At 53.9% G+C, this 11,101-nt stretch overlaps 1 protein-coding gene and 1 pseudogene across 1 annotated transcript; both read right to left on the bottom strand.

Moving 5' to 3' along the window:
- LOC103581303 overlaps nt 1–1,001 on the bottom strand; it is a 2,066-nt pseudogene extending 1,065 nt beyond the window's left edge.
- Nucleotides 1,002–3,941: 2,940 nt separating this feature from the next.
- LOC103581304 (galactose-3-O-sulfotransferase 3-like) lies at nt 3,942–10,915 on the bottom strand. Its single transcript, XM_008563176.1, has 3 exons — nt 10,878–10,915; nt 6,764–6,997; nt 3,942–4,896 (listed from the first exon to the last, which is right to left on the bottom strand). Exons 2-3 carry the CDS (start codon nt 6,883–6,885, stop codon nt 3,942–3,944), a joined length of 1,077 nt encoding a protein of 358 aa, XP_008561398.1. The 5' UTR covers nt 6,886–6,997; nt 10,878–10,915.
- Nucleotides 10,916–11,101: the final 186 nt, after the last annotated feature.

The raw sequence follows: 11,101 nt of genomic DNA, 5'->3' as shown, positions 1-11,101 counted from the left end.
CTGCACATCAGTGCCTCTGGCCAGCAGATCAGTGGTCATTGATACTCTGCTAGATCCAGAATGGAACTCCCTCATGATCACATCTCATTCCTTTGGGTCCATATCTCTGTGCACAGTAGAAATGGTGAAATCCCAGGCATGCATCTTCTCAGCGAGCCAATGGACCATCCTTCAGGTGTCAATGAAGAGGATGCCTGGGCGATGGTCGGGGCTTCTTACAAGTCACACAGTGTGTCCAGCCTCCACTCCTCTCATTCCACATAGATGTAGAATTGGCGATGCCCTCCAGGATCGACTCTTCCTTCCTGACAAGAATCTGAATGGGGTCCCCTTGAGCTTCTTGGTCACCTCAAGCACATCAGAAGGCATTGTAGCTGACAGCAACACCACCTGGATGCTGCTGTTGAGCTTTTGTAATATCTCATAGATCTGGTCCTTGAATCCAAGGCTTAACATTTCATCAGCTTCATCCATTACAAACATCTTGATGTATTTGGGAGACAGGCATCTTGGGCTAAGCATACCAAACACATGGCCAGGGGTACCCATGATGATATGGCGAGCTTCCATCTGCAGATTCTGCACTTCAGCATACACATTGGTGCCCCCAGCGCAGGCATGACAGGAACGCCCATGTAATCTCCTAATGCCATGATCAACGTCTGTATCTACTGAGCCAATTCTCGAGTGGGTGCCAGGACCAAGGCCTGGGTGGCCTTTAGATCCAGTTCAATCTGCTGCAGAATTGGTACGACAAATGTGGCTGTTTTTCTAGTCGCAGATTGGGCTTGAGTAACCCTTGATACAAGGAAGAATGGCTTGCTGCTGGATGGCAGAGGGCTTCTCAAAACCACAGGCATGGATGCTATGGATGAGGGGCTCTGTGAGGCTCATGTCACCAAAGCTGTCAGCAGTCTCATTCCAGTCATTCTCAATGACGCCTTCAGGCTTCATTCCATGGGGCCATTGTCTCTGGTTCAGGAATCTTGACTTGCAGACATGATCCTTAGAAACTAGCCAATCTGAACTTCTAAGAGTGACACTTGAGGCCTTTCATAACCTGGCACTGGCGTATTTCTTCCCACCCAGATGGCCCAGCATCCCTGTCTCACACGTGCCCAGGCTTCCTTACGCCCAGCTCTGCATGTGCTGTTCTCTCTGTCTGGAGCCTTTCCCCATTCCTATCCTCTGCTGGGGTGTCCTTCCTCCAGGGAGCCTCTCCTGACCTCCTCCTTGCTCCCCATATGCTTTGCACATCTTTCCATGTTCATGAAATCAAGGCTGCTGCTGGCGCCTACCATCCCTTCGGGCAAATAGAAAAAGGCACCCCTTCCTCAAAATGCTTTCTTCCATCTGCTGGAAAACTCTTGTAATAGATGTGCCAACCTGTAACATCTACAGTGTGAAGGGTGTCCACCCTGGAGGAGCACCGATGAAGCCAGAGATGCCAACTTGGGAGCACTTCCATGTGCCAGGCACTGTGCTAGATGCCTTGTCTCAAATTCTGTTCACAAAGCCCATGTGGGAAACTGTCTGCTTCTCAGCTGAGGAAAGTGAGTCTCAAAGGCTAAGTTCAAAGGATGTCACCAGTAGGTGGCAGAGCCAGGGTTTGAACTCCAGAGCACCAATGGTTGATCAGCAGGCAAATTCATCTCCATGGAGTCATTGTCATCCAGGCTGCTGCTTCCACATTTGTTCTAGACCTTGGGTGAGCTCCTTGAGGCAGGGACCACATTTCACACAGTGCTAAAGCTCTGGAACCATGTCGAGAAGGCACAGAGTGGGCAGCACCAAGTGTGTGTGGGCGGAAGAAACCTTTTTCAGGACATTGGGTCCTGGGGCCTGTTCCCCTGAGTTGTAGCTGAAGCTAGAGATGTTTGGACCAAGAAGTACCAAAGCCCCTGCTAGGCCTTAGGGTCTGCCCTTGCCCCTAAGTCAGAGAAACCTTCTCTTAGTGTCTGATGATTCCTTCAGTCCCTGAATCCAGAGTTTTCTGAGTCCAGAGTTGCACTCTCTGCTGAAGTGGAACAAGGTTTATAAAGGGCCTGCTTGCGTGAGGGTCGGGGAAGACAAGAGGGGCCTATCATGGCAGATCATAAGAGTTTTCCAGGTGGACCCACAGCAAGGTGAAGGATGTTCCTGGCAGAGATATGGCCAGAGGCTAGGACTTGGTGAGGGGGCAGTGTCAGACAGACACCTTCTTGGCATGGGAATCAGAAGACACCTGTCTTTGGATAGACGACTTTGAGTCTAGTAAAATTCTTTAACTGTTTAATGCCAGACACCTAATTATGCCTTTGCATGACTTTAATTATTGTCTTTTCCAGCAGTCTACTGGTAAAAAGTGGGGCAGTATACAAACTGCCCCTTTCCAAGTCCAGAGTGTCATATGACCTGCTAAACAACCATCGCAATTTCTATTGCCCAAACAGGTTAACCATTGTCTTCATGAAAAATAAGATAAAGAGGAGCTGATAGCACTGTCTTGATCCTTCACTTCACATTCTTTTGGAGGAAGGTCTGGGAGTCAGCCTAGCCTGTGGCATGCGACCTTCATTATTTGAATGGCACTATGCACAGCACTTATGAGCAGACTCTGAAGCTATGCTGTCTGGGATACAATCCTAAAGGCCACTTTCTAGCCACGTGACCCTGATGTCACCTAACCTTCCCAAGTTTCAGTTCCCTCACCTGGAAAATGGTACCTATCTCATAAGTTAACTTATGAGCAGACTCTGAAGCTATGCTGTCTGGGATACAATCCTAAAGGCCACTTTCTAGCCATGTGACCCTGATGTCACCTAACCTTCCCAAGTTTCAGTTCCCTCACCTGGAAAATGGTACCTATCTCATAAGTTAATATAAAAGTAAAGCCCTTAAACAGTGACTGGCTCATAGTAGACCATGTTAGCTATTAGTTTTATTACTTGTCCAGGTATGTCAAAGAAGCTCTGAAGAGGTAACAGGAAAAGTCCCGTCTCTGCCAGTTTTAAGGGAAGTTTCATTTGAAAGTGTTAAAGGAAATTGGGGGGAGGGATTGGTCCTCATCTGAGTCAGAGCTGTCCTCCCTTGTGGAGAGGGAAGGTCAATGGTGAAGCCACTCATTCACAGGGGGAGGTGATATCCTGAGTTAAGCACCTGCTTACCTGATCCGCTCTGCCCAGGGTGTGTTGTTTTCCCCTAGTCCCACTGGTCCTTCCTCTTTGTTTACGTGCCTTGCTCCCTGTTTCAATGTTTCCCCATGAGTTCCATGAGGATAAAGGCTCTATCTGCCTTGTTCACCTATATCACCAAATTGCAGACATGATGCTCAGCAAATGTTGCTGAATTGCATGAAATGGAACGATTTGGAAAATGAGTGGGGCTGAGGGGGCCACAGTCTGTGCTGTTGAACCCAGTCAATCAAGTGGTGGAGAAGGGTTGTAGGCCTTTGAGAGGGGCAGCGCGGGAGCTGATGACTCTTGGTCCCCATCCTCATGGCAACAGCCACAGCTCCTCCTGGGCATCCGCTTCATCCTCAAACGTGGATGGCTTTCAATGACTAACATACAACTTGCACATTTTAAAGATGTTTTATTTAAAAAAGAAAAACCAACCAACCAAAAAGCCCAACCCAAGAACTCTTGGTTCCGGGAGTCTGGGAGCAGCTTAGGTCTACGGGGAGAGTAGAACCTGGAAGACAGCACGGGGCCCCCTGAACCCCTGGGAAGAACAGTGGCCTTTCCCCAGGGCTCAGCCCCTCTCTGAGACCTGGGCTCATCCTCATGGTAAAAGACAGGTGGGGGGGGGGGCTCAGCCCCTGGAAAAAGGCAGGGAGGGCAGTTCTGGACGGCCCTAAGACCTCTTGTCCAAGTCAACAATCAGTTGGGAAGGAGGGGAAGGTGGCCCGGGGCTCGATCGGGCCTATCACAGCCATCCCCAAAGGCGGGGGTCTGCCTACGCTAGGGAGGAGGGCTCAGATAGGGAGACGCACCCCCAAGTTCGGTGAGGGGGTCAAGCCCCTCTGGAAGAAAGGGCCCTGATGGGGCGGGAGCTGGATGCGGCCCCAGGCTGGACTCCTGGGAGGGCAGGGCAGGAGGACTCAAACTCCGAGAAGGCGGGCGGAACTCAGGGACCCTGGGGGCCGCGGGGCAGCACTCGGAAGGGCCGAGGCGGGGGATTCGCCCCCGCGCCAGCGCTGCGGGGATGGCGGCCAGGCGGGAGCCGGCGGCGCGCGCGTTGAGCTTGGCGTAGAGCACGTCGTCCAGGTCCCAGGCCAGCAGGCGCCGCAGCAGCACCAGCGACTCGTCGAAGTACTCGGCGATCATGACCAGCGAGAAGACCTCCTCCACCTGGCGGATGAGGCCCGCCAGGTAGGCGGCGTCGTCGCGCGGGCTGCGCTCGTTGTCGCCGCCCAGGTCGTAGGCCAGCGTGTTGTGCGCGAACATGGCGAAGTGCTCGCCCGCGCGGTAGTAGGCCTCGGGCGCGCGCAGGAAGGCCTCGAGCGATGCGTTGGGCACGCGCCGGAAGGCCGGGCAGTACTGGTTGTAGTAGCTGAAGAGAGACTCGAACATGGCGGCCGGCTCGCGCAGGATGGTGACGTAGACGGTGCCGGGCGGCATGAGGCGCTGGAGCTCCGCGCGGTCGAAGCGCAGGTGGCTGGCCAGCACGTGCGGCGGCCGCGTGGCCGGGTGCACGAAGTGCGCAGAGAAGTTGCGCGGGTAGCAGAACTGGTGCTCACAGCTCGGGTGCGGCAGGGCCACCGTCAGGTTGTGACGCTCGGCAAAGCGGAACAGGATGTTCTGCACCGTCGTGCCCGCCGTCTTGTGCGTCTTCAGGAAGGCCACGGTCATGTGCTTGGGACGCGATGGTGGGTCCCGCAGGGGTGGGCAGCTCAGGGGGAACAGCTTGGGGTACCTGCAGAGTGTGTGGGGGGGAGACACAGAAAGGTGAGAAGGATGCAGCTTGAGGCCTACCCCTCCCCAACGATGGTGGGCCACGCCACAGAGAGACCCATCCTGAGCTTTGCCCATGGAACAGTAGAGGGGGGTGGTAGGCAGCTTCCAAGATGACCCACATGTGTCCTCTTGGCCTCGTGGTATTCGTGCCCTTGTGTATTCCCTTCCCCTTGAGTATGGCTGGACTTAGTGATGGTTCTAAGGAATAGAAGAGGGCAAAGTGATGGGATGTCACTTCTGAGATTACATCATAAAAAGACTATGGCTTCTACCTTGGTGTTTTTCTCTTACTCTCTCCTGGATAACTCATGTTGGGGGAAGCAAGCTGCCGTATTGTTGGCAGCCCTATAGGGAGGTACCACGTGTCAACAGCCCCCAAGGAACTGAGGCCCTGAGTTCACCAGCCTGTCTGAACTGAAGCTTGCCAAAACCAGTGAGCTTGGAAGCAGACCCCTTTCAATCAAACCTTCAGATGAGACTGCATCCCTAGCAGACACCTTGGTTGCAACCCCATGAAAGACCTTGATCCAGAGGTACCCACCCACTAAGCTGCACTTGGATTCCTGACCCAAAGAAACTGTGATATAATATATGTTTGGTGTTTTCAGCTGCTAAGTTTTAAGGTAATTTGTTTATACAGAAATAGATACTATACTGGACAAAGGCCCTTGGAGGTCCTTAAGGAATCCCACTTTACAGATGTAGAAACTGAGGACTAGGAGAAAGGTCACTTACATAAAGTCAGGAGGCAACTCAGTCACCAAATCCTCTTGCTCTCTGTCTTCTTTCTCATTTTTACTCTTTAACTGACTCCTCGATTTGTAGATGGTGGCACTGTGCTTTGTGACAACCCATTTGTTACATGTTTCTGATTAGGCCTCTGGAGCCTCATTTGTTCACTCAACAAATACTTTTTGAGCATCTACTATGTGCCAAGCACTACTGTAGGCTCAAGAAATATAATAACACACAAAACAGATAATAATCTTAGCCCTCGTGAAGCTGTCATTTCTGTTCCTCATTCCTGAAACAAGGGTGTTTGGTGGGATTTCTGGTGACCTGTAAGGTCCCTTCAGACGTTAGTTTACCTTCCTGTTTCTTCTCTACCATTCTAAGTATCATGTAATGAGGAAAATCTAAGCAGCTTTGAGAACACCATTGAACTTTCCTATCTGGCTGATTTGGGCTCAAGACAAAACCTATGCAGACATCACTTATAAAACCAGCATATCATCTGGGAAGGGGGACTGGACCCATTCACACCATTCTCAGGGTCAGACAGTGTCGAAAATGGGGAAGTTGAGGCCCTGAGAGGAGCAGGAACTTGTTGGGTTCACACCGTCAGGAGCAGGGTCAGGGTTCCTGTTAGTCATCACATGGTATCTTGTATCAGCATGACTAGCAGGGTCACATGTATCATCACTCCCATTTTATAGACGAGGAAACCAGGGCTCAGAGAAGTGAGGGGCCTTGCCCATCACAACAGAAGTAGTGAGAAGTTGCAGTCCATTGAGGAGGCATTTAGCTGTGATGTGATGGGAAAGATTTGAGCCAGATTCAAATCCCTGCTAGCTCTAATTCTAAGACTTTGAGCAAGTCACTTAACCCTTTCAGTGAAGACCAGTCCTTTGTTATGAGGCTCTAAACGGAATGTATGCAAAGCACTTTCAGGATAGAGGGAAGGAGCAAAGCCCAGTAGAAGGATTCTTCTGGGAGTGAACGAATGGGAAGGAGAGCTCCCAGTCCTGTTGCTAACCCTGGCAACTGGCCACTAGGAACGTGCTGCCCCTGGGTCCCACCCTCTCACCGAGGCCCCGCCCCCTTACCAGCTGAGCTGCGTCCCCTGGTGGATGAGGAGGGTTACGGTGCTGCACCCTAGCACCAGCAGCAGGATTTTCCTGCGGCTCATCTTGGTGGCCTGCTGCAGGCGCTGGAGAATGGGTGGCATGGTGGAATGTCCACCCCTGGGCCAGCCAGGGCCTCGCTATCCAGGACTTCCTTCGTCCGCACTCATGGGGGCTCCTGGGGCTCTGGTAGCAGGGCCAGTGTTCCTGAGAAGCCTGGCAGGAGAAGGAGGCAGACAAGTTTGCAGTGGGCAGAGGAGATGGGCTCTGGGCCCCAGCAGGACGGCTGCAAAGGAGAGCTCCAAAGGGTGGGGTGAGCAGAGAGGCCAGGGCAGATCAGATTCCTACCTCCCGTAACCAAGACCCTATCTCCTCACTGCTCCAGATAACCTACTCTTGGGTGGAATTACAGGGTCTGGGGTGTGGCCAGCCCTTCAGGCTGTAGCCACTCCCTCCCTTTAGCCCTGTCTCTGCCTCTCTACCTACCTCTAACTTGTCTTTGTCTCATGGCCATTTGTGTCTGTCTCCCCAGTAGATTGGCCTCAGCAGCAGGGCTTGGCTCAGAACACAGAAGTCTGCTCAAGGTTTCTCCTCCTCCAGGACTACTTGCCTGATTGCTTCAGCTAAGGATTGGTCCTGACTTCCCAGAGACTGAGCTCCTCAAAAACACTGACCAGGCCTTCACCTCCTCGAGTCTTGGATCAGTACTGCAGGCTTACTGTATGTGCTAAACTATCACATACTTATGTAGGTTATTTTTGGCAGCTGGCCAGTATGGGAATCCCAACCAGTAACCTTGGTGTTATCACCACCACACCTAATATAGGTATTATTCCCACTTTATAAATGAAGAAATTGAGGCTGTAAGAGATGATGTCACTTGTCCATGGTCACACGGCTGGTAACACCAGAACTGGGATTCATACCTGCTCTTTCTGGCTCCAAAGTTCATGGCCTTATACATGTTATGTGCTGTTATTACAGCACACTGATTTCCCCATCCCTGCCCCGGACTCTGGCAATTTTGTATGCTTCTGAGCCCTGAGCCCCTGTAGCTGGGCTCCTGCCTTGAGGGCCCAAGACTGATAAACCCGTGAGGGAAAGGAGGGACTTGAAATCCTGGAACTTTATCTGGATCCATCCCCCACCCCCACCTGAAACCCAGGCAACCCCATCAGCTGACTCGGTGTTGCTCCCGCGCCTCGCTCAGCCAGTGAGCGGGAACCGGTCTGTATGTGGGATCCGAACCCTCGGGCGGGAGCGCCGCCGCGCTTCCCAAGCAGCGCACTATCCAGTGCGCCACCGGGCCGGCCCGTTATGTGCTGTTATTACAGCACACTGATTTCCCCATCCCTGCCCCGGACTCTGGCAATTTTGTATGCTTCTGAGCCCTGAGCCCCTGTAGCTGGGCTCCTGCCTTGAGGGCCCAAGACTGATAAACCCGTGAGGGAAAGGAGGGACTTGAAATCCTGGAACTTTATCTGGATCCATCCCCCACCCCCACCTGAAACCCAGGCAACCCCATCAGCTGATTCTGCAGTGAGAGTTGCCCAGCCAAGGGGATGGCAGCCTGGGAGGGGACAGAGATGTGGGGAGTACAGAGGTGGCCCCTGCTTGTCACCCTGCCGAGAATCTCCAGGAGAAGGTGAGCATCCATCCCAGGTGATTTTTATTTTTTTGGTGGCTGTCTGGTATGAGGATCCAAACCATTGATCTTGGTGTTATCAGTACCATGCTCTAACCAAGTGAGCTAAACGGCCAGCCCAAGTGAGAAGCAGGGGTGAGAGGTGGGAGAAGGGCCTGGTTTCCGGCCAGTCTCCTTTCTCTACTTGAATGCCTTGGATCAAAGGCAGCCCAGCCTTTGTCAGCCCGCTGGAAAGTCAACTTTAGCAGGGATGCCTGATCCCAGGCTAGGGTGGAGTCCATCTCAGGAGCCTAAGTCTCCAGCCCTTATACAAACCCCTCTCCAAACGTGAGGTGGAGGCTGGAACCTTATAGGCATGTACATGTGTGTAGAACTACGACACCTGGGTCTCAGGAGGGGTGAGGTAATATGAAAACCCGTTTGACCATCACTTTCCCCTGGGGCCTTGGCCTTGACTTCCAATCCCTCTTCTTTATACCCCCCAACCCCCAATTAATCCTGGATTACATTGAAACCTGTTTGTGTGGAAAGATGTCCTGGTTAGGCCTACCATTCTTTCAAGACCCTATCACCTAGTTCCCTCCACCAGTCTGCAGACAGACTTAATCCACCTGGAGCCCAGGGGATGAAGAGTCCGGCCACAGAGGGCAACCAAAGGCGTAGCAGAAGAAGCCTGAGGCCCTCCCTGTCTCTCCAAGGATTGCTGGGGCAGAGGAGGGCTGACTTGGCCTGGGTGGGGTGGCCCACAGGAGGAAGTCAGAGCCCTTGGCCCTCTTGAAAGCACACCTCTTCCCTTTGTCACCCTTCCTACCTAGAGGACTTGGTGATCAGATAGGAGTTTCCCAAGGGGGTAAAGTGAGAGGCAAGTCCCTTCCCACCTTTGCTAAACTCACTGAAGCCACCCTATTTCTCAGAGGAGTCTGAGTCGACCTGTGGGCCTTTCCCTGGGGAAACTTCAACCAACCACACAGAGAGGGAGACAAGGTGCCCGGTACCCCTCTCCAGCCCACTCCCAGAACTTTCTCCACTCCCCTCTTAGCTCTGGGGAGCCAGCCAGATCCCAGTCTGAGGCCTGCTTGGGGACAGGGCATCATCAGTGCAGGGATTCCCTGGCTACCAGCCCCCAAAGGTGGACACCAGCTTCTGTTTGGGCTGTTCATCACCTCTAGATACAGCCAGGTCCACTTCTGAGCAGCCTCAGCTGTTCAGGAGTAACTCTCTGGGACAATTAGTTCACCCTGCCACTGACAGCACCTCCTCAGCTCGCCCCCTTCCACATCCATTCTGCGCTGTTGCTAGTACAGCCCTCCTAGGGCACACAGAACATTTTTCTCCATGACAGACCTTCAGGTATTTGAAAGCAGTAACCCTGCCTCCTCTGGGTGGGCACTTGGCCAGGCAGAACATTCCAGGTCAGGAGAGAGGGTGCTGCTCAGACATTGGAGGAGGCCTTCCTTCCCTTGGCGAGCTCACTCCAAGATGCCTCTTTTGGAGATGGAATCAAGGCAGTGGCAACCGGGGAGGGGGCTGCCTGGGGCAGGGTTTCCCTCTGATCTGCAGCATGGGTGGCGGGGCTGCTGGGGCTAGGCTTTAGAGCAGTGGCCCTGGCTCCTGCCCTCAGATGGTGTCTTCTCCATGGAGAGAGAGAGGTTCCTGCCACTGTCCCAGGCAGATCAGGATGCCCAACCACATCAGAATATCAGTGCTAATTTTAGTCAGAACAGTCTACCTCAGGCTGCTGCCCAGTTTTGCAAATTGCTTTCTTTTCTCCAGGGAACCAAAGAAAAAATGGTATAGCCGGCCAGAGATTTGAAAACTGGCCTGGATGCCCACCCACTCCCAAATGAGCCCTTTCTTCCCTGTCCCCTCTGAGCGCCAGGGCTGACACTGATGCACTTGGAGGAGGGGGTGCCCTGGACTGGACCACTCGGACCTGACCGCTGGATGACCTGGAGACTCCATCCTCTCTTCAGGGATGGCACAGCCCTGTGAGGAGGGAAACTGACCTAGGGCACTAGAGAGGAAGGGACCGTAGGCTGAGGGAATCAAACATCTCTTCACCTCCCCCCTTTTATGTCTTTTCCCCCCAGCCTGCACCAGGTCCCCCCAGCCTCCTCTCACTGTCATCCACCCCCGCGTCATCCCTGCCGCCGAATTCCCTTCATCCTCCCCTCTCCATCACCATCTACCCCCACCCCACCCCCCTTCCCTCAATTTCATCCTAACCTCCCCCTAGCATCAGGCCTTCAGAATCTGGTCACCACAGGGGATAGGCCAGATTGGCTGTCGCACCCGGCCCTCTCCCGCTCCCCAGGGGTGGAACGCCGCCCCCCTCACCCGCACTGTCTGGGCTCTAGGCCCCCAAGACACTATCCGTCCCTGCTTCGGCCCCCATCCCGGTCAGGACCACCCTCACTCCCCCAGCCCCAGGCCAGCCACTGCAGTACTCACGCCACCCGCAGGCTCTGCCTCCGACTTGGGTATGGGGTGGCCGCCACTACCTCCTGCCCCTTGTCCCGAAATCCGCACCGGGTCCGAGGACGCCTGGGGCCCTGCGCGCTCAGTGCTGGTCGCTCGCCGCGCCGCGCCTGGATGGGATCAGGTGGCGGCGTCCGCTCTGCTCCGCTCCTCTGGGCTCTGCCCACCCCCCCTCCCGCCCCCCATAGCACTGGAGG

The sequence above is a fragment of the Galeopterus variegatus genome, unplaced genomic scaffold (assembly GCF_000696425.1).
Source record: "Galeopterus variegatus unplaced genomic scaffold, G_variegatus-3.0.2 Scaffold12765, whole genome shotgun sequence".
Taxonomy (NCBI): domain Eukaryota; kingdom Metazoa; phylum Chordata; class Mammalia; order Dermoptera; family Cynocephalidae; genus Galeopterus; species Galeopterus variegatus.
The sequence above is the reverse complement of the archived record's forward strand: the minus strand, read 5'-3'. Positions and strand labels throughout refer to the sequence as shown.